Source organism: Arachis ipaensis, chromosome B09, assembly GCF_000816755.2.
Source record: "Arachis ipaensis cultivar K30076 chromosome B09, Araip1.1, whole genome shotgun sequence".
Taxonomy (NCBI): domain Eukaryota; kingdom Viridiplantae; phylum Streptophyta; class Magnoliopsida; order Fabales; family Fabaceae; genus Arachis; species Arachis ipaensis.
The window spans coordinates 143,648,619-143,670,230 of record NC_029793.2 but is presented as its reverse complement, the minus strand read 5'-3'; the positions used below and the strand labels follow the sequence as shown (position 1 = coordinate 143,670,230).

The window sequence follows — 21,612 nt, the reverse complement described above, 5'->3', positions numbered from 1 at the left end:
TATAACCGCAACAATTAATTTTTATAAATAACGTAATAAACATCCATATTACAAATGTCATAATAATATTATTGATCATAATAAATTTTACGTTATAAGTTTTTAAATTCCATACCATTTAAACTACATATATAAATCTCTTATTACTATTCTTTCACATAACATCAAATTTAGCACAAAAAATTTATTTTCGAACTGCACATCTCAAACTTACTTAATAGAGTATCATTCGATTAGAAATCGAATAACTATCCAAGATCTAATGGCTATGCAATGAGAATCTGATGATCAGGTATGCCAAAAAAAAATCACAACATGTATCATACATTCATACTTACTCAAATACCATATACCTAATGATAACATAAATTGAATATTGGAATAGGAAAAGATCTTCACAATTTTAACAACTATAAATGAAATTGATGACAAATTAGGATGGAACTATATTAAATGTAAAAAGTGTCAGAAGAAAGCATATAAAAAAAAAGAAACAACTATATTTGTGGCACATGTAATCAAACACCACAATATCCAACAATAAGGTAATTCTATATACTTTTTATAATCTCATCTATCAAATTATTAGTTGCTAGCCCAATACTTATTTTAGGTTCAGAATTCAATTAAAGGTTTTAGATCAAAGTGTTACAATAACTTTTGCACTATTTGATGGCGACGCAAAAAAAACTTATTAGGTACAACTGCTTCAAATCTAATGACATTTCAGAAAAATAATGACATTGAAGCACCACCCCATCAAGAGATTAAGGAGAAAGAAAACCATACAAATTCAAGACACATCTTTAAAAGAAGAACATACATACAATTATACAAAGATGGAACCAAATAACACAATAGAAAGTGCATCAAACTCAACAACTCATAAAGAACATGTCTTCGTAAGAAAAAAAGAAAGCACAAACTCTAACAACCAACAAAAAAAAGGAGGACGAGCTTCGTAAGAAAAGAAGAAAGCACCAACTCTAACAACCAAAAAAAAAAAGAGGACGAGCGCCACATAAGATGACTAAGTCCACCAACTAAAAATGTCACTTTGTACAACTCCAATATCCAAATCTTTTGTATTACAAATTATTTAAAATAAAACACCTTTTAAATTTAACTTTAATTTACACATATTTAATTTTTTTCTACAAAATATAATAATTTTTAATATTTATTATATACTATCACTAATTTACCGTTCCGCTTATCGCGCGCATTCTGGTTAATATATAACTGGTGGTTATTTCTGCCTGCACCTTGTATCCGTGATTTACTACTATAAACCATATTTGCTAAGATTTTCGTTGACTCAAGTCTTGAAATTAAAGGTGATAAGAATGGGTATAATTACGTATATTGTATAATCTTTAGCCCAATAACTTAGAGCACTTTCCATCCCAGACTCCTTCATTTGGGGTATAAAATTTTTTTACTTAACATTAATGAAAACTTCTGATCTCTGACGTGGTTGCTACTATGTAGACATGCAGTCAATCCTTTCCCGTGTATGTGAGGTTATTTATGAGGCTTAGACTAAAATATCTTATTGACTAACAGATGACTTCATTCAGCAGCAGTAGTAATAAAAGAGGCTAATTGTGTGGAGAGAATAATCTTCAATTTAGTGGGTGGTCCTGGTGGCATAGTTAGCAAAACCGGATCGGACCGGTCGGTTCGACCGAAAAACCGGTGAATCGGACCTTAAACTAGTCCAGTCCAATGATCTGACCAGATAAGATAGCGAACCGGTCAAATCCAAAATAAACCGGTCAAAACCGGTCAAACTCAATAAGACCGGTTCGACCGAACCGCTTGAGTTTCAAAATTTTTTTAAAATGTTGTAGTTGGGGTTCGAACCCCCCTCATCTAGAAAAAACATAATACTCACTACCACTAGGCTATTAAGCTTGTTATCAACATTTATGCAAATTAATATATATATATAAATATCTTTCAATAAATAATTTACTTCTATTTAATTTATTTTAATTTTAGTTATAAACTCATTCATTTTTAAATTAATTATATTTTTATTTAACAATAATTATAAACTCACTTATTTTTTTATAATTATATAATATCTATTAATATTATTTTTAATAAATACTTGTAGTATATAATAGTATAATAGATATAAACTAATTAATAAATTATGAAAATTCAAAAATAATAGTTATTTTAATATAAAAACAAAATAAAAATATTTATAATAGAGTAAAATTAATAAAATACTTATTGTTCCTGTTTTATATTATTTTAGAATAGCTAGATATTTTTAAAATATTAGTAAAAATATGTATTTTAAATTTTAATTTTAAATTTATGACTATATTTTATTTTTTATTTACATAGGACCGGGTCAATCAGTTCAACCAGTGATCCACCGGTTGAACCAATAACCCAGTGACCTGACCGGTTCGATCACCGGTTCGATTCTGACAACTATGCCTGGTGGACTCAAAATTCCACAAACATTGGAATATTTTACTCCATAAAAGACCAGTTCCAAGTCAACAGTGATTACAACATCCACGTAAGCGTAACGGAATTGCATTGCAAAGAATCTTGAAGTTGCTGTACGTGTGGTAGAGGATCATGCATGCTAATGTTACTATTTACTCGATTGGTTACGACTTACGACAGTGCTTTTTCTCCCTTCCTTTTGCTTATCTTTGGTTCAAAGTTCTAAATATTACTCATAAATAAAAAATGGCTCCCCTTTTTATATTAAAATCACTGATTCTATGTGAGCTTATGTTTGTTGTTCATGTGATAGCTGAGAGTAGTGAAAAGTGTCCAACCTCTTTTGAGTGTGGGAAACTTGGCACCATCATGTTCCCTTTCACTGACTCAAAACGGCCTCACTGTGGCGTATTGGCCATACACGGCTGCCATGATAACAATAATCCAAACGGCCAGCAAGTCATAGTATTAAACAACAAACCAAATGGAAGGTTTCTTGTTTTATACATTGACTTTCATACCATAACCATAACCGATTTGCCTCTACGTACCTCTTTGAAATCCCAATCGCAGACGCAGCGTTGTAAAGCCTTCAGCAACAATTTGAGTCTGCCTCTCATGCCCAGCTCCCCCTTCGGTTATTCATACGCCAAATTCAATAAAACACTATTCACATGTCCTTCCAATAACCTCACCCTTCCTCCCGGATTTTATAACTATAACAACTGCTCTAACTACCACATCTACTATGATGGCTTTCAAAGTCTCGGAGATTCTCCTGACTTACGGTGGCCAGGCCCTTTAGCAGCATGTTCCAAGATTAATTTTGCATTAAAAGCCGAATCAAATGATAGAGACCCCTTCTCATTTCTGTCTGATGAGATCGTGTTGGAAGTAGAATTATCCAGTGATTGTAGAAACTGTATTCGTCACAGAAGAGGACACTGTCAACTTGACTCCCAAGGAAACTTCCTTTGCGTCACAGGTATCTTAGAAGTTCAAACGACTAAATCAATTCATCTATCTATTGCTTTGTTAAAAAAATAAAGAAAAATAAATAATTGCTTCATTTTCAACTTGCTAGACGCAGGTCATATTAGTTGGATCGTGAAGATGGGACTGGGACTGGGTAATGTATCGAACACAATAATCCTCAGTATCGAACTTTATCAGTGTTAAATTTAATGAGCCATTCTACTTTTATCAATTAAACATCATCTTCTATATCTCTACTCTCAACCAAGAAAAATATAATTTACTGTTGCTCCTTCCATTTCTTCTCTTTGCAGTTGCTACAGTTCTAGTGCTAGTAGTAATGGCCACGCTCTACTGCACAACATGGAAGAAGGAAAATCCTAAACAAATGCTGGTGGTTGATGCCTTTTTGGAGAAACAAATAAGGAGATATACTTATTCAGAGATGAAGAAGGTGACCAACTCTTTCAGAGACAAACTAGGCCAAGGAGGATTTGGCAGTGTATACAAAGGACAATTGCAGGACGGACGCCATGTTGCAGTGAAGATCCTAAGTGAACTGAAAGGTGATGGTGAAGATTTCTTCAATGAAGTTGCGAGTATGAGCAGAACTTCTCATGTTAACATTGTTGCTCTTCTTGGCTTCTGCTTTCAAGGTTCCAAACGAGCTTTGGTTTATGAATTTATGCCCAATGGGTCGCTTGAGAAGTTAATCTATGAAGAAAATACTGTGATAGGGGATCACCAATTGGATTGTCAAACTTTATATGATATTGCAATTGGTGTTGCTCGAGGGCTTGAGTATTTGCACACGGGCTGCAATACAAGAATCTTGCATTTTGACATAAAGCCCCATAACATTCTCTTAGATGAAAATTTTTGTCCCAAAATTTCAGATTTTGGACTTGCAAAAGTTTGCACTAGAAAAGAAAGTATTGTATCAATATTTGGTGCTAGAGGAACTGCAGGCTATATTGCTCCAGAAGTATTTTCTAAGAATTTTGGTGCAGTATCTCACAAGTCAGATGTTTATAGTTATGGAATGATGGTTTTAGAAATGGTTGGACGAAGGAGGAATATCAAAGTTGAAGTTGACGCATCTAGTGAGTTATATTTCCCTCATTGGATATATAATCGCCTTGTGTCAAATCAAGAACTTGGTTTGCGAAGTATAAGAAATGAGTGGGAAAATGAGATGGTAAGAAAGATGACAATAGTGAGCTTATGGTGCATTCAAACCAACCCTTCAAGTCGACCATCAATTAGTAAAGTGGTGGAAATGCTGGAAGGAAGAGCTGAGTTGTTGCAAGTGCCCCCTAAACCATTTTGGTTTTCTCCTTCAACATCTCCCTGAATTTTGAAAATACTGTAGTTTTATGTGTTGCAGGCTTGTTGCAATATATTGCTTTATTTATTGTCATATGTAACGTCCTTTTTCTTCTTATATAGTAATTGCCTGGGAGGTAATAATTGTTTCTAGTTATTATAAACCAAACTCAATATTTTAAGGTTGAGTGATAGTTGATTAATTTGTTTGCTAATTCTCTGGAAAAATTTGAAGTCACACATCTGAAACTTTATAGAATTTATTATAACTGTTCACCAAGTCTTTGATATCAATAATATACCTAGCACCTTGTATCTGATTTACTACTATAAGATGTATAGTATCCAATTGAAGTTTCATATATCCTTTGCCGTATATGTGAGGTTATTTATCAGGCATAGACTAAATAAAAATATCTTATTGACTAATAGATGACTTCATTCAAAATTCCACAAACATTATGTTAATTCTATAAAAGACCAGTTCCAAGAAGCCGTGGGCATTACAATTAACCTTAAAAGCCACTCCCATTTTGGTTGGTTCCAAGAAGTTTACAAAATGGAAAAGTGTTGGTTCCAAGAAGTTTACAAAATGGAAAAGTATATGAACCAACTCCAAATCAGCCAAAAAATGGAATAACTTAATTAATTATAAATAGGAAAAGTATATGGAACCAAAATGTGATTAGCCAAAAAGTAAACAAAACCGTTTAATTAGAATCACTTTTTGAATAATATGTTTGAAAACTGCTACTGGGATCACTGAACACAAACCAAAACCCGATTTTTCATGGAGTCCAAACACATTTTTGCTGGTTTTTGGCTGATATGCTTTTGGTTCCCTAGTTGTTCTCTTATAAATATAGTAATTAGTTTTATTTATTTATGATTTAAAATATTAGTTATTAAATGTTTCAGCACATTCAAATTAGGAGAAGATACATTCAGTATCATTGCAACGTGAATCACGGAAACTGATTCAATTAGCTTCCGTCTCTTCACCCTCCTTTTCTCTCTAAATGCCTAAAACATGATAAATCAGAAAACAGATTCAGAACCATCCAATTTATAAAGAAAAAAAAAACATCCTAGTGCCTAGCATAAACACCGTCCACGTAGAAGTTTTTGACACAACCAAAGACATTTGGGTGGTTTTTTGTTGGAACCATCTTGATTCCCTAGTATTATTGTTACAACATTCTTCAACATGCACTTTGACTACCGACAGAGGACGCGAGTTTCTTGTATGGTTAAATCCACCTCTGTTATCCATTCGATGCCGCTTTCACCAATGCAAGTCTTCTACCATTGTCGTTAGCTTAGTCAATCTCCGTATTCGGTGGTTCATATATGATGGGCACAACTCCGCCTCGCTTCTTTAATAAGTTTTGAATCACTCATACTTCATAACGCTGTGGGATGGCTCCCCTTCATTTCTTCCTCATCTTGTTTGCTCACTCAATTCGTCAAGCCAATGGGAACCATGAAAACTGTCCAAGCTCCTTTACTTGTGGAAATTTTGGGACTTTCCAGTACCCATTCACCATGGCAGAGCATCCTGAGTGTGGGTTGTTACCAATTCAAGGCTGCCTCCTCAATGCTACTTCACCAAAATTGATCCAACTTGGCAACAATAGCAAAAGCGTGAACCTTACTGCTGTAGTTGAGACCAATAAGATCATTACAATCTATGATGATGGTTTCCACACAAGTTTGGATCACAATGAATGCGACACTTTGCACAATAATTACACCCTTCCTCCACCTTCTCCATCTTTGTCTATGTATATCAAGTACAATGTAACTCTCTTCAAATGCAATCACAACCTTAGTACCAAGCCCCCTTCCAATTATGTTAATCTAGGATGCCGCGTCCCCTACGGCTATGAAATCTATTATGATAGAAACAACACCCACCCTGATCAAGAGGCCGCGGGAGTTTTTTCCGGCTGCTCAGTTGTCCAGTTTGCTTCAAAAGACTCCACCAATACCAAAGACGTTCTGTCCTTCGTTTCTGCTGAGATGACTCTTGAAATAGTGTTATCTCATGACTGTGATGACTGCTTCAATCACAGAGGAGGCCTTTGTGGAGTCGACAACAATAACCACTTCTACTGCCACAAAGGTACACTTAGTTTTCAACATAATTTACTACGACTTGCCTAGTTCATAGTTTATACCGGGTCAGTCGTTATTAATGTATGTTACATGATTTCCTGCTACTCTTGTTACTAGGATGAGAACAACTTTAATTAAAGAAAGAAAAAAGTTAACAGTGTTTTCTAATATTATGATATAAAGAGTGAAAGTATCCACAAAAAAATATGAAATATTTGAGCGTGTTTTCTGGCTTAGTGGACTGGTTACAGTAATGTGCAGATGTTAGTTAAGCGCCAAGGGCTTGAAATTACTTAATATCACGCATAATTCTAAGCTAGTTTTATTCTCTTTCCATTATTTTCAACCTTAAGACTCAGGAAAGCACCGTGATTCTAAGCTAACTTTGATAAATCTTTTCCACCACAATTTCACGTATTGACGAAACTCCACACAAGCAAATAGATCGCCAATTCACTCCAAAATCCCACAGCTTCAAGTTAAATAACAACTTTCTGAACTGGTGATTACTCATTCACCCCAATCAAAGACTCAAAGTAAAAGACTGACACTGTAGATTTAAATAAATTGAATGTGTTGTAGGTCTCACTTTTTAAACATATTTAAATAATAAAATATAATTATTACTATGTATGTAAGTATTGTCCTGGTTAACGTCTACCGCTAAACTCTCCTTTTCATGATCAAGTCTTCCATTGCTCATTTTCCAAGTCAAGCTGCGTATGAAACTCGCTGTTTATGTGAGGGTGGCATAAACACTTGGTAGCTGCATTTATATACATATATCAGAGTCCATTCATTAAGCATTACCACTCGCTGTTTGGGATATATGGCTCTACCTTATTTATTATTGTTCTTCTTCTTCCTCATCTTGTTATTGACTGGGCATTGCGAAAATGAGAAGCAACATAACTGTCCACGCTCTTTTGATTGTGGAAGCCGCGGCAGATTCCAGTACCCTTTCACCAAGGCTGAACTCCCTCACTGCGGCTTGCTGCTCATTCATGGCTGTCAAGGCACGTACTATTCCCGCAAAATGATTCAACTGGACAAGAATGCAACAACCTTAGAGCTTACAGGCTCCCTTGACTCAAATACTATCATCACCCTTTATGATGCAGATTTTCACGCCAGTTTGGAACAGAACAAATGTCACGCTTTAAACACTACTTATACTCTTCCTCCACCTTCTCCTTTGCTCTCTATTTATATCGAATACAATGTGACCCTATTTCGATGCAATCACAACCTTAGAATAAAGCTCCCTTTAGATTATGGTAACCTCACATGCCGTGACTACGACATCTATTATGATAAAATCAATACGTCTCCTACTATACATGATGCTGGTGGCATTTTCTCACACTGCTCACTTCTTCATTTTGCAACAAAAGATGCCTTTAATAGCACGGATGTTCTATCCTTTGTATCTTCTGAGATTGCCCTCGAAGTGGTATTATCTCCTGATTGTGATGATTGCTTCAATCACAGACGAGGTCAATGTCAACTTGACACCAACAACGAATTTTACTGTGACAAAGGTACATTACTGCTTAATCATCTGCTGCTTTAGAGTTTAGACTAGCTTAAAAAAATTGGTATCAACTTTTATATAGAAAGTTAGATAGAGAGATAGATTCTCATCATCCAAGATGCCTATATTGAGATCACTGATTTTGTTTCCGCTTCTTCTTCTTCTTCCTTTCACAAACCCACAACTCCCACACTTCGGCGTATTGCCAATCCATGGCTGCCATGATCAAAATCCAGATGCCCCCAAAACCATCCAACCGCAACCAACCAACCAACACAACAACTCCAAGGTTTATTGTTTTAGACGTGGGACCTCATACCATTACTATCAAAGATAGTAATCTAAATGACAATTTTAGATCTAGCAGTTGCAAAACATAGCAACCAACATCATTCGTCCTCAGAGTCCCACCTCTTCTTTAGGCTCTTTCTACATCAGATATAATATTGCCATCTTTAGATGCCACAAGTTCCTCACTCTCAACCTTCCCCGGCGTTTCATAACTATAGAGTGTGTCCAGAGTACAATATCTACTATGGCCCTCCAACTGAGGAAATTCCTAAGGGGTTCCAGTGGCCAACCTGATGTAATCAATGGTTAAAAGAATGGAGGTTGAATCTTAGCCATTTTTTGCTGAGTGAATCTTGCTGTTCTTTTAAAACACTTAAGGAGATATTTCTGTTTTTTGTCTCGTCACTGGTCAAGAGACTTTTTCTTTTTGTCTCGTAACCAATGAAAAGATATTTTTCATTTTTTTCTCCTTCGAACAGAATCAGAATTTGAGTAGAGTAGAGAGAGAAAATCACACCCAGAAGTATGTTGATTCAGCTGTTAAGTGCAGTGCAGCCTACATTCAGTCTCCATTACAGTGATGGAATTTCACTATAATCAAACATATTACAAACACCAATTCTCCCTAGGAACTACTCTTTCTATCTGGGACAAGTCCAGAATCTATCCCCAATCCTGAACTTGACTTGGTCACCTACTAAGGTTTCAACTGCTAAGTGGTAACCCAACTTGTAAGGAGATTTCCACAGAATCATGATACACAACACAGATGTACAAAGGACCTCTAAGGACATCTATGACTTTTTTTTTTAATTTTGTATTCTCTACCTTTTTCCACTCTATGGCTTTTTCATACAAATCTCACTATTTGTCTTTTTCCATGAGACTCAAGACAGACAAAACTAAACAGAAAAATACAACATGAAAAATATTGAAGGAGAAGAACTTCTGTTAGCTTGGGTAGTTATGAGAACTCTGTACTTTACGCTCTTTTCTCCTTGCCTCAAGCCTTGGCTGTCCACCTTTATTATAGAAGGGGAAGCCTCCAAGGTTGAGACCGGTCCAACCGAGCTAATCTTCTTCTTCTTCAACCAAAATCGGTTCAGCTAGAGAGAGAGAGGAGAGGAAAATGAACGCTAAAACCAACATGCAATTACCTCTATGTCATCCCTTCTCACCAATCTTCATCAATCCGGGCCTTCCATCTTGACTTGCTCCCTAAGAAGGATTTCTGACCCTTGATGAGTCCTTGATGCTTGACAGCTCCTCCTGCTCTTATCTTCTGCTTCTTCCTCCACGTAGCTACAGTAGCTACCTCCTGTGGTGGTTGATCAAAAGTAGAGACGAGTCATGCTTCCAAGGGATCTTCTTTCTCTGACCGAGTTGGATCTCTTCCATTTTTGGGTATGGAGAGTTTGAGACCTCTTCACTACATTTTACCTTTTGTGGCAAAGATCTCAGTCACACCATACTGTAGATTTTCTTTTTGCTAAGGACATCATCACCTTAGTCTTTTTCTTGCTTCTAGCTTTACTGCTACAGTGCCTCAACTCTGATAGCTTGCAACTTCTTCTTTTTTGTGACATGACCGAAACTGATGAGAGAAGAGAGAGAATGCTTTTAAAGAAAATAAAGAAGGAAATAAAATCAATTACACTCAATTAAAACCCACTTCCCTCTTTCATAGTAACTTCTGAAGTAATAATAGCAATCAAATCAATTTCAAATTTTCTCTCTTATGTTACCAGTGTTTGCATTAACTTCATTTAATCAAATTTTAAATTCCATCAAATGAAGGTGTGGTAACCGTGAAAGCATGCAGCCTTTGCTATTCTTCTTTTTCAATTTGGTCTTACACCAAAGAAACAATTGTGCTTGTTTAAAGATTTTTTGGCCCAACAATACATAACAATGATTCAGCCAATGTTTTAAACATTTTTGCATAAGGCTGAATTTTAACTTTTCATTGGGCTTGTTATTTTTCGGCCCAAAGCACAATCTGTATAACAAAATTATTAATTAATAAATGTGAATTAAAGATCAAATTAATAATTTTGTAATTAATTATTTTAATAATATTTGATCATCATCAAATTAATTTGGAGTTTTTCAAACTCATCACAACCAATTTAACAGAATGTTCCAATATTCAATTACCATTAAAAGACGAGTCAGATACTAGTTATCCATTTCCTTTTGTGTCTGATGAGATGCAATTGGAAGTATTATTATCTGATGATTGGGCCAAGTGTGTTAAGCACCAAAGAGGTCAATGTCAACTTGACACCCAAGGCAAATTCTATTGTGCCACAGGTATATTAGATACTCAAATCCAATCTTAGATATTTGCTTTGGCTTCATCATACTTGTACTTTTAGTTTTATTCCAAACCTAATGTTCAATATCTACAACAGATTTTGTTTCAATCAATTTGATGATTTACCTTTATTTAGTATTGATTGCTAAAATTAAAATAATTGCTTCATTTTTTACTTCTGATCTGCAGGTAGTAGTGGTACAAACAGGCTTGTCAAAAAAATGGGACTCGCACTAGCACTGGGTAATGTATTAGTTTTCGATACATTTTGAACTCAAAGCCATGTTCAGGCTCTTTACTATTTCCTTTACTCCAAATACTGTATTTTTTTGCATTGCTTTAACTTCTCAGCCTTCTAATTATATGCATGGCACTACTTTCTCAACATTCTAAAACCTCTACAGCGATGACAGCTACTCTAGTTCTAGTAATAATGACGCTCTACTACAAAAGATGGAAGAAGCAAAATCCAACCCTTCCACTGGTTGATGCTTTTTTTGAGAGACATGACCACCTTCAAATCAAGAGGTATAGTTATTCTGAGATGAAGAAAGTGACCAATTCCTTCAAAAACAAACTAGGCCAAGGGGGGTTTGGCAGTGTATACAAAGGACAATTACAGGACGGACGCCATGTTGCAGTGAAGATCCTAAGTGAATTTAAAGGTGATGGTCAGGAGTTCATTAATGAAGTTGCAAGTATGAGCAGAACTTCTCATGTTAACATCGTTGCTCTTCTTGGCTTCTGCTTTGAAGGATCTAAGCGAGCTTTAGTTTACGAATTGATGCCTAATGGGTCTCTAGAGAAGTTAATTTATAATGAAAATGCTGTGATAGGGGATCGCCAATTGGATTGTCAAACTTTATATGATATTGCAATTGGTGTTGCCCGAGGACTTGAGTATTTGCACAAGGGCTGCAATACAAAAATCCTGCATTTTGACATAAAGCCTCATAACATTTTGTTAGATGAAAAATTCTGTCCCAAAATTTCTGACTTCGGACTTGCAAAAGTTTGCACAAGAAAAGAAAGTATAGTATCGATATTTGGTGCTAGAGGAACTGCAGGCTATATTGCCCCGGAGGTATTTTCTAGAAACTTTGGTGCAGTATCACATAAGTCAGATGTTTACAGTTATGGAATGATGGTCTTAGAAATGGTTGGAAGAAGAAAGAACATCAAGGCTGAAGTTGATGTATCTAGTGAGATATATTTCCCTCATTGGATATACAATCGCCTTGTGTCAAATCAGGAGCTTGATCTGCAAAACATAAGAAATGAATGTGATAATGAGATGGTCAGAAAGATGACAATAGTGAGTTTATGGTGCATTCAAACCAATCCTTCAACTCGACCATCAATCAGTAAGGTGGTGGAAATGTTGGAAGGAAGTGCTGAGTTGTTGCAATTGCCTCCTAAACCATATTGGTTTTCTCCTTCAAACTCTCCCTGAACTTTGAACCATTGTTATCTGTAATTTCTTTGTCTTCTTATACTCTGCAGTGATTGTTAGAGTTTTAATTCAAAGACTTTGATATGGTATTTGTTCCTTACCTTAGTTTTCTTGTGTGTGGTCAGAGGTACTTGCGTGTTGCGTTCACAATAAAAGTTGAATCGAAAAACCAATTTATGCACTTTTACTTGGAAAATAAGTTGGAAGAGCCTATAGAGTAACAGATTTCTCCATACTCTCGAGGAAAGCATGAAAACAAAGCTTCAATGTTAAACTCTTGCCACCATCCATATATAATAGCAACTGAAACAGTTTTCTGGTCCATATTAGTCACTTATCAGCAGTTGCTTGTATGACAGATTTCTCAAGTTGTTAGCTTTTTAGACCAAAATGTAAAAATTTAGTCTATGTTTGATAGGAAATTACTTTTGGAAAAAGAAATAGAAAATCTCAGAAAAAAAAATTAGTATAAACCACTTCAAACATAAACAAAGCTAATACAAAGATTTTTCCCTTTATCCATAAGATGTTTTAGTAAATTTGTCCTGAGGCTACTATTATATAAGAAGAAAAGACGACTAATTACATTTCCACAACATATTAATTACAATGTTTCAAATAATTTAGGGAGAGGCCGAGGGAGAAAACCAAAATGGTTTAGGTGGCAATTGTAACAATTCAACTCTTCCTTCTAGCATTTCCACCACCTTACTTATTGATGGCCGATTTGAAGGGTTAGTTTGAATGCACCATAAGCTCACTATTGTCAGCTTTCTTACCTTCTCGTTATCAAATTCATTGCTTATACTCTGCAGACCAAGCTCTTGATTTGACACAAGTCTATTGTATATCCAATAAGGAAAATACGTTTCACTTGAAGCATCTACTTCAGTCTTGATATTCCTTCTTCTCCCAACCATCTCTAAAACCATCATTCCATAACTATAAACATCCGACTTATGTGATATTACACCGAAATTCCTAGAAAATACCTCTGGGGCAATATAACCTGCAGTTCCTCTTGTACCAGATATCGATACCATGCTTTCTTTTCTTGTACAAACTTTCGCAAGTCCAAAGTCTGAAATTTTGGGACAAAAATTCTCATCCAAGAGAATGTTATGAGGCTTTATATCAAAATGCAGAATTCTAGTATTGCAGCCCTTATGCAGATACTCTAGTCCTTTAGCAACACCAATTGCAATATCATATAAAGTTTGATAATCTAATTGGCGATCCCCTATCACGTCATTTTCATCAGAGAGTAGCTTCTCAAGGGACCCATTAGGCATAAATTCATAAACTAGTCCTTGTTTAGAACCTTGAAAGCAGAAGCCAAGAAGAGCAACAATGTTAACATGAGAAGTTCTGCTCATGCTCACAACTTCATTGATGAAATCTTCACCATCACCTTTCAATTCACTTAGGATCTTCACTGCAACATGTCGTCCATCCTTTAATTGTCCTTTGTATACACTGCCAAATCCCCCTTCACCTAGTTTGTTTTTGAAGGAGTTGGTCACTTTCTTCATGTCGGAATAGCTGTACCTCTTGATTTGAAGGTGTCCATGCCTCTCCAAAAAGGCATCAACCAGAAGGTGTTTTGAGTTTTGCTTCTTCCATCTTGTGTAGTAGAGGGTGACCATTACTAACAGCAGAGTAACCGCAGCAGCTGCAGAGGTCATTGAATTGAGAAAGTAATGAATGCAGTGTTGAGAAATAATATTGTTAATGTTAGATATCTTTAAGTTATAACAGAGGATTATTATATTGTTATATGAAAGGCACCGAAAAATGATGAACGATCTATCCCTTTACCTAGTCCGAGTGCAAGTCCCATCATCATGGAAGCCTTGCTTCTACCATCTGCAACTCAGAAGTTGTAAAGGAAGCCACTATTTAGCTTCAGATAAGTACTAACTAATGACAAGCAGAAACTCAGAGAAAATCAGTGATCACTAGATATGGAAGCCATAATGAATGACAGTGATACATGTACATAGATCCATTTAATGTATAAATATCATTTTTCAATACTCCAGCTCTTTCGATGCACGTGTAAGAAGAGAGAGAGAGAGAGAGAAACCTGAAATAACACATTTGGAAGCATGAATTCGATCAGTGCAGTAACACTGGAAAGTGAATATAGTTGAATTGAAGCCACACCTTCCTCCTGTGCTATTGCACAACTTGCAATCACTCGCTGTCCAATTCAGCATGAACCCTCTCCTCAGCTTCTCTTCTATCCCAACTCCTTCACTCTCTTCCACGACCGCGTCCACCACCTCTCCGCCAGTCCCGCAACTCTTGGACACCAAGCTTACTGTTTTTACATCGTCCTTATACAATGCCAGAACCGAACCATCCGTTTTGTTGGTCGCTTCAGAACACCCAATTCTGTAATCTAACAACTCTAGGGGCATGGATGACAGGTTACAGCCGAAGAACAACACGATGTCCTTATGATTATTCTGATGAACAAGATTGAAGGTACTGGTTGGAGGAAGGGTGAGGTTGTGTGCAGCAGAAATACAAGAATCTGGCGTGTTAGTGTTGTTGGCTGATGAAAAGGCAGCATTGGAAACTCTGAGTGATTGGTTGTGGTAGAATATTTGATGGATGATGTAAGGAGTATTAGAGAGACTGAGAATCAGAAAGCCATTACTATCACAAGAGATGGCAAAACCAGGGTAGCCACAGAAAGGTTGCTGTTTGCCTTGGATGTAGAAGGGGTATCTTATGGATTGGTTGCCGCATGTTTGGGGTTCACATGCCAGGTAGTGTGGATCCACATAACTGCTCAAAGTGGTTCTGCTCAACACAGAGTAGAGGATGATGCTAACGATAACACAACGGTACATGATTAAGAGTTGTGTAATTGTGAGGACATGCAAGCAAGGCTCATGTAAAGGAGCTGATCCTCATCCACTTCTGCTCATAGCATCTGATGCTTCCCAAGCATTTCTCCATTTTATGAACACGCGCTGTTGGATGAGTAGTTGAATACTCACATCGGAGGGCCCGCTCACGTTTAAAGTGCCATAGATATTCGTAACGGAGATTGGAACATGATTCATGCCTCCAAACAAAATGAAGAAATTTCCAAGTCGTTGCAAGTCAACAGATAGAGATTCATGTGTCCCCATGTTTGAGGGCTCTAATTTTCGTCCATAAATCAATCAATCAAAGTGAAGATGATAATTCAACCAAGCCTAATCTATGTTGTAGCTTAATTATTCCACACAGCATGAGTAAACATCAAACGTATAATATCTACATGGGCATGGACTCATCACTCATGAGTCATTAGTAATGAAATTCTTCCTACAACTAATTTTTTACTTATAAATAATTAAGTATCCAAACCTCCAAACAAAATAAATAATTATCTAAAAAGTACAGATAACATTTTCTATGACTAAGTCAACAATGCTATGGAAACTCGAGATTTTAAGATCTTGAATGATAGTTGATTAATTTGTTTGCTAATGCTTTGGAATAATTTTGTCACGCATACTGAAAGTTTGTAGAATTTACTTTAACTGCTCATCGAGTCTTTGATTTGATATCAGTAATATGCCTAGCTAGCACCTTGTATCTGATTTACTGTATAAGATGTATAATATCCAATAAAAGTTTCATATATCTGTTAAGGCTTTCTTTTAAGTCTTCAAACTCCAGAGTCCAGAAAGAGAGGTGGTATTATTCTCTTAAATTGAATTCATAACAAAAAGGAATGAATTACAAAAAGTGAGGGGAGTGTCTTCATAAAGGTAATAAGAATGGCAATATGCCTTCTTTATTGGCTACCACCAAATTCTGATACAATGTCTTGACTAACAAGATATAAACTACAGTGGTTCAAAGTTCAGGGAGAGTTTGAAGGAGAAAACCAATATGGTTTAGGAGGCAATTGCAACAACTCAGTTCTTCCTTCCAACATTTCCACCACCTTACTAATTGATGGTCGAGTTGAAGGCTTGGTTTGAATGCACCATAAACTCACTATTGTCATCTTTCTGACCATCTCATTATCATATTCATTTCTTATATTTTGCAGACCAAGCTCTTGATTTGATACAAGTCTATTGTGTATCCAATAAGGAAAATATATCTCACTCGATGCATCAACTTCAGCCTTGATATTCTTTCTTCTTCCAACCATTTCTAAGACCATCATTCCATAACTATAAACATCTGACTTATGTGATACTACACCAAAGTTTCTAGAAAATACCTCCGGGGCAATATAACCTACAGTTCCTCTAGCACCAAATATTGATACTATACTTTCTTTTCTTGTGCAAATTTTTGCAAGTCCAAAGTCTGAAATTTTGGGTAGGAAATTTTCATCTAATAGAATGTTATGAGGCTTAATGTCAAAATGCAAGATTCTAGTATTGCAGCCCTTGTGCAAATATTCAAGTCCTCGGGCAACACCAATTGCAATATCATATAAAGTCTGGCAATCCAATTGGCGATCCCCTATCACAGCATTTTCTTCATAGATTAACTTCTCAAGTGACCCATTGGGCATAAATTCATAAACCAAAGCTCGTTTGGAACCTTGAAAGCAGAATCCAAGAAGAGCAATAATGTTAACGTGAGAGGTTCTGCTCATACTAGCAACTTCATTGATGAAATCATCACCATCACCTTTCAGTTCACTTAGGATCTTCACTGCTACATGTCGTCCGTCCTGTAATTGTCCTTTGTATACACTGCCAAACCCCCCTTGGCCTAGTTTGTTTTTGAAGGAATTGGTCACTTTCTTCATCTCGGAATAGCTGTACCTCTTGATTTGAAGGTGTCCATGTCTCTCCAAAAAGGCATCAACCAGGTGGTGTTTTGAGTTTTCCTTCTTCCATCTTGTGTAGTAGGTGACCATTACTAACAGCAGAATAACTGCAGCAGCTGCAAAGGCTATTGAATTGAGAAAGAAATGAATGCCATGTTGAGAAATTACAGAGTAAATGTTGGATATCTTAAGTTAATACGTTTGAGGCAACACAGTAACGGTCAATAATCTCTAAGGTGCAAGAAAAAGCAGAGAGAGAGAGAGAGAGAGAGAGAGAGAGAGAGAGAGAGAGAGAGAGATCCACCATCTTGGTTGAAAATATAATAAGATCGATAGCAATTTGAGGTCATAGAAATTGCAGATAAAAGAACTCATTATGTTTCACACATGGATAAGGTACGACTCAGGCGATTATTATATTGTTATATGAAACGAACGATACGCTAAGTTCCAACGTTTGAGGTAAGTTCCAAAGTTATTTCTAACGTTTCAGTCCTATTTAAGTTCCTAACGTTTTAAAACTGACTCAATGTTGTCCCGTCCTCAATTCTGTTAACGGATTCCTAGCCGCAGCACAACATTGAGTCAATTTTGAAACGTTAGTGACTTAAATAGAACGATTGAAACGTTAGGGATAATTTGGGATTTATCCCAAACGTTGGGATAAAAACAATACTTTACTCTAAAAAATGATGAACGATCTGATACGTTACCTAGTCCGAGTGCAAGTCCAATCTTCATGGAAGCCTTGCTTCTACCATCTGCAAGTGAGAAGTTGAAGAGGAAGCCAATATTTAGCATCAAATAACTAATGACAAGAAGCAGAAACTCAGAGAAAATCAGCATCTCAAGATAAAAGTGGAAGCCACGATGAATGATACATGTACACAAATCAATTTAAACGTATAACTACCATTTTTTCAATACTCCAGCTCTTCCGTTGCACGTGTAACAAGAGAGGGAGAAACCTATATGTGGGTCTCTAATCAAATGGAGTATGGCTATAACTACTAACAATTATAGTGAGCAAAAGAAATCAAGAGAAGAGATAAAGAGAGAGACAAACCTGGAATAACACATCTGGAAGCATGAATTCTATCAGTGCAGTAACACTGGAAAAAATACATAGTTACATTGAAGCCACACCTTCCTCCGCTGCTACTGCACGGCTTACAATCACTCGCATTCCAATTCAGCATGAACCCTCTCCTCAGCGCCTCTTGTATCCCTCCTGCTTCACTCTCTTCCACCCCCGCGTGCACCACCTCTCCGCCCCTCCCGCAACTCTTAGACACCGAGCTTACTGTTTTGACATCGTCCTTATACAATGCCAGAATCGAACCACCCGTTTTGTTGTTGGCTTCAGAACACCCAATTCTGTAATTTGTCAACTCTGTGGGCAGGGATGACAGGTTACAGCCGAAGAACAGTAAGATGTCCTTATTATGATTCTGATGAACAAGACTGAAGATCTTGGTTGAGGGAAGGGTGAGGTTCCGTGTAAGGGAAAGACAATAATCAGCTGTGGTGGTGTTGGTTGATGAAAAGGCAGCATTGGCGACTCTGAGTGATTGGTTGTGGTAGAATATTTGATGGATGATGTAAGGAGTATTAGAGAGATTGAGAACTGGGAAGCCATTACTATCACAAGAGATGCCAAAACCAGGGTACCCACAGAAAGGTTCCTGCTTGTATTGGATGTAGAAAGGGTAGCTTATGGATTGGTTGCCGCATGTTTGGGGTTTACATGCTTCAAACTGTGGATCCACATAACTGCACAAAGTGGTTCTGCTCAACACAGAGTAGAGGATGATGCTGATGATAACACAACGGTACATGATTAAAAGAGTTGTGTAATTGTGAGTACATGCAAGCAAGGCTCATGTATAGGAGGTGATCCAGATCCACTTCTGCTCATTGCATCTGATGCTTCCCAAGCATTTCTCCATTTTATGAACGCACGCTGTTGGATGAGTAGTTGAATACTCGCATCAGAGGCCCCGCTCACGTTTAAAGTGCCACAGATAGTCGTAACGGAGATTGAACATGCTTCATGCCTCCAAACTCTATGATACGAAATTACCAATGAAATCATGGGATAATTCTTAGTTTTTAGCACATTGTAATCCAGCCAAACAAAATAACGAAATTTCCAAGTCGTTGCAAGTCAACAGATAGAGATTGATATTTCCCTTCATGTGTCCCCTGTTTAGGGGATCTAGTTTTCGTACATAAATCAATCTATAAAAGTGAAGATGATAATTCAACCAAACCTAATCTATATTGTAGTTTATTTATGTAAATGTTATAAGTGTGAAGAGGGAATAAAGTTAGGAAAAGTCTAGGGGGAGCAGTTTTGTTGAATTTTGGCCAGCATGTAACTAGCGGATAAAGGTGAGTCATTGGATGAAATCTCACACCAATCTCAATCATAATTGATGGCTATTTGATGGCTACCAATCACAAAAGTTGCTGGCCCCTAGCATTGCTCATAAAGTTAATTCTACATCAAAGAAAATAAAAAAAAAGTGAGATGTAGTTTATAAAATAAGTCATTAACTTAACACTTAAAAATTTGAATTGGATGTAATTTTTTTTTATTTTATGTTCTTTCACTTGCTTACTTTTATAATTTTTTCGATAATAAAAAACTTTTTACGTTGCTCAACAAATTATTCCACACGGCATAAATAAACATCAAATGTATAATATCTACATGGGCATGGACTCATCACTCATGAGTCATTAGTAATGAAATTCTTCCTACAACTAATTTTTTGCTTATAAAACCTCCAAATAAAATATATAATTATCTAAAAATTCCAGATAACATTTTCTATGACTAATCCAGGTCAACAATGGCCGGCTGCATTCAACTATCGTGCCACATATCCCCATTATATTAACACATAACATACTGTAGAAACCAAGTCTCCGTTTACCAATTCCGGAGAAAGTGTATAGAGTTAGTATACTACTGTTGATGTTGGTGAGAGAAATGAAGATGGTTTCATCAATGCTGCATGTGTTTAGTAGGTCTCTCTTGCTCGTATTCTTCTTGTTGTTGCTTTCATGCAACAGCAACAGGGTATGGGGATGTCCACCTTCAATTCCGTGCGGAGATCTCGGCGATCTGCGTTTCCCATTCACCAGCAGACCTCACTCGGAGTGCGGCCTCCTGGTGATAGATGGCTGCGAAGATGATCCAGGCGCCACTAAAAGCATTCAGAACAACAACCGTTGGTTCAATATTCTCAACGGAAGCCTTACCCAGTCAAACATCACCGTCAGAGACGACGGTTTAGTGGTTTCACGATCTTCAATAACCATCAGAGACGACAATCTCTATACTCTCCTGTCATCAAGAAGCTGTGAGGTTTTGGGGTATGACTCTGCCAAAACATTCAGAATCGACACACCTTTGGCTTCTTCTCAGGTGATGTACTCAGCAAGCCTTCTTAAATGCAACCATAGCATCGATCCAAGGCCTTCGTATGTTCTTCCAAACTCTACGGTATGTGGAATTAGAAACGATACGTTCTACGGAGTGAGTAACGTATCCAAATACAAGGAGATCGAAGGGTGTTCGTTGATTGAGCTTCCACTGGGTGGACCAATTGTGGTCCTCCAAGATCCCAACACCCTGCTAAGTTCCCTCACCGCTGATATTCCAATCCAAATAAACCTGTCTCCCAATTGTTCTCATTGTAACATTGTTTATAGAGGCCTTTGCAAAATCGACAACTCCGGCAGGTTTTACTGTCACACACCTCGTACGTCCATTACTTCCTTGCTTCACCATATCAACATTATTCAACCACTGTTCAAATCAAACTAATTACATTTGTTATTTATTTGCAGGCAAAACTAGGAAGACGATTACAATAGCAGGTAAACAAAAAATTCATTATATTCGTCCTTCTTTTAAGTATTCCTCCATTTGAGTTACAAGTTTAGCTATAGGAGTAAACGACAAAGGCCAATTCTATGGTGCCTAAATTTTGCCTAATTTACTTTTTGTAGTAAGTTTTGATTTTTTAAAATTATTTATTATTATATCTTTTAAATTAAATATTATTTTTTAACCTTTTTTAGTAAATAGGCACCACTTTTTAGGCACCGTAGCATTCACCAACGACAAAAACAGAGGAAACTTGTGAAATGTATTCTGTATTCACCGAAATGACAAGTATATATAGTAAGTCTATATAAAGGAAAGTAGTCTTACATTATATAGAAATTATATTATATAAACAATAATAAAGGATAGATACATATCGAAATAAAATTTTAAATCATGTGTTATTTAGAATTCTTGTATATATGTT

General features: G+C 36.5%; 6 protein-coding genes across 7 annotated transcripts in view; 4 read left to right on the top strand and 2 right to left on the bottom strand.

Annotated features, from left to right (window-relative positions):
* Positions 2,772 to 4,909, top strand: LOC107616923 (rust resistance kinase Lr10-like). Its single transcript, XM_021111080.1, has 3 exons — positions 2,772 to 3,457; positions 3,557 to 3,601; positions 3,762 to 4,909. Exons 1-3 carry the CDS (start codon positions 2,842 to 2,844, stop codon positions 4,799 to 4,801), a joined length of 1,701 nt encoding a protein of 566 aa, XP_020966739.1. The 5' UTR covers positions 2,772 to 2,841; the 3' UTR covers positions 4,802 to 4,909.
* On the top strand, positions 5,934 to 12,608 carry LOC107618815 (LEAF RUST 10 DISEASE-RESISTANCE LOCUS RECEPTOR-LIKE PROTEIN KINASE-like 2.1). The gene is made up of 3 exons (XM_016320983.2): positions 5,934 to 6,898; positions 11,223 to 11,276; positions 11,438 to 12,608. The coding sequence occupies exons 1-3, from the start codon at positions 6,193 to 6,195 to the stop codon at positions 12,484 to 12,486; spliced, it is 1,809 nt and encodes a 602-aa protein (XP_016176469.2). The 5' UTR covers positions 5,934 to 6,192; the 3' UTR covers positions 12,487 to 12,608.
* LOC107618814 (LEAF RUST 10 DISEASE-RESISTANCE LOCUS RECEPTOR-LIKE PROTEIN KINASE-like 2.1) lies at positions 12,691 to 15,571 on the bottom strand. The gene is made up of 3 exons (XM_016320981.2): positions 14,573 to 15,571; positions 14,305 to 14,352; positions 12,691 to 14,158 (listed from the first exon to the last, which is right to left on the bottom strand). Exons 1-3 carry the CDS (start codon positions 15,345 to 15,347, stop codon positions 13,110 to 13,112), a joined length of 1,872 nt encoding a protein of 623 aa, XP_016176467.1. The 5' UTR covers positions 15,348 to 15,571; the 3' UTR covers positions 12,691 to 13,109.
* On the bottom strand, positions 16,170 to 19,536 carry LOC107618812 (LEAF RUST 10 DISEASE-RESISTANCE LOCUS RECEPTOR-LIKE PROTEIN KINASE-like 2.1). 2 transcript variants are annotated; one of them, XM_016320980.2, is made up of 3 exons: positions 18,351 to 19,536; positions 17,998 to 18,045; positions 16,170 to 17,400 (listed from the first exon to the last, which is right to left on the bottom strand). In XM_016320980.2, the coding sequence occupies exons 1-3, from the start codon at positions 19,120 to 19,122 to the stop codon at positions 16,355 to 16,357; spliced, it is 1,866 nt and encodes a 621-aa protein (XP_016176466.1). In that variant the 5' UTR covers positions 19,123 to 19,536; the 3' UTR covers positions 16,170 to 16,354. The 2 variants fall into 2 exon arrangements, with proteins under 2 accessions (XP_016176466.1, XP_016176464.1); XM_016320978.2 differs by having other exon boundaries at positions 16,170 to 17,409; positions 18,351 to 19,535.
* On the top strand, positions 20,085 to 21,601 carry LOC107616170. The gene is made up of 2 exons (XM_021111079.1): positions 20,085 to 21,057; positions 21,146 to 21,601. The coding sequence occupies exons 1-2, from the start codon at positions 20,268 to 20,270 to the stop codon at positions 21,226 to 21,228; spliced, it is 873 nt and encodes a 290-aa protein (XP_020966738.1). The 5' UTR covers positions 20,085 to 20,267; the 3' UTR covers positions 21,229 to 21,601.
* Positions 21,582 to 21,612, top strand: part of LOC107616172 (LEAF RUST 10 DISEASE-RESISTANCE LOCUS RECEPTOR-LIKE PROTEIN KINASE-like 2.1) — a 1,353-nt gene continuing 1,322 nt past the window's right edge. The window contains exon 1 of the mRNA XM_016318165.1: positions 21,582 to 21,601. Coding sequence (XP_016173651.1) covers positions 21,582 to 21,601 — 20 coding nt within the window. The remainder of the gene's footprint in view (positions 21,602 to 21,612) is intronic.

Coding starts and splice junctions, on each gene's coding strand:
- LOC107618812 (XM_016320978.2), bottom strand. CDS start 19,122: ATGTACCGTTGTGTTATCATCAGCATCATCCTCTACTCTGTGTTGAGC. Junction 18,046..18,350: donor TTCCAGATGTGTTATTCCAG/GTTTGTCTCTCT, acceptor TCTCACTTGCAG/ATGGTAGAAGCAAGGCTTCC. Junction 17,410..17,997: donor TGGACTTGCACTCGGACTAG/GTAACGTATCAG, acceptor TCAATTCAATAG/CCTTTGCAGCTGCTGCAGTT.
- LOC107618814 (XM_016320981.2), bottom strand. CDS start 15,347: ATGTACCGTTGTGTTATCGTTAGCATCATCCTCTACTCTGTGTTGAGC. Junction 14,353..14,572: donor TTCCAAATGTGTTATTTCAG/GTTTCTCTCTCT, acceptor TCTGAGTTGCAG/ATGGTAGAAGCAAGGCTTCC. Junction 14,159..14,304: donor GGGACTTGCACTCGGACTAG/GTAAAGGGATAG, acceptor TGACCTCTGCAG/CTGCTGCGGTTACTCTGCTG.
- LOC107616170 (XM_021111079.1), top strand. CDS start 20,268: ATGTTGGTGAGAGAAATGAAGATGGTTTCATCAATGCTGCATGTGTTT. Junction 21,058..21,145: donor GTTTTACTGTCACACACCTC/GTACGTCCATTA, acceptor ATTTATTTGCAG/GCAAAACTAGGAAGACGATT.
- LOC107618815 (XM_016320983.2), top strand. CDS start 6,193: ATGGCTCCCCTTCATTTCTTCCTCATCTTGTTTGCTCACTCAATTCGT. Junction 6,899..11,222: donor CCACTTCTACTGCCACAAAG/GTACACTTAGTT, acceptor TCTGATCTGCAG/GTAGTAGTGGTACAAACAGG. Junction 11,277..11,437: donor GGGACTCGCACTAGCACTGG/GTAATGTATTAG, acceptor AAACCTCTACAG/CGATGACAGCTACTCTAGTT.
- LOC107616923 (XM_021111080.1), top strand. CDS start 2,842: ATGTTCCCTTTCACTGACTCAAAACGGCCTCACTGTGGCGTATTGGCC. Junction 3,458..3,556: donor AAACTTCCTTTGCGTCACAG/GTATCTTAGAAG, acceptor TCAACTTGCTAG/ACGCAGGTCATATTAGTTGG. Junction 3,602..3,761: donor GAAGATGGGACTGGGACTGG/GTAATGTATCGA, acceptor TTCTCTTTGCAG/TTGCTACAGTTCTAGTGCTA.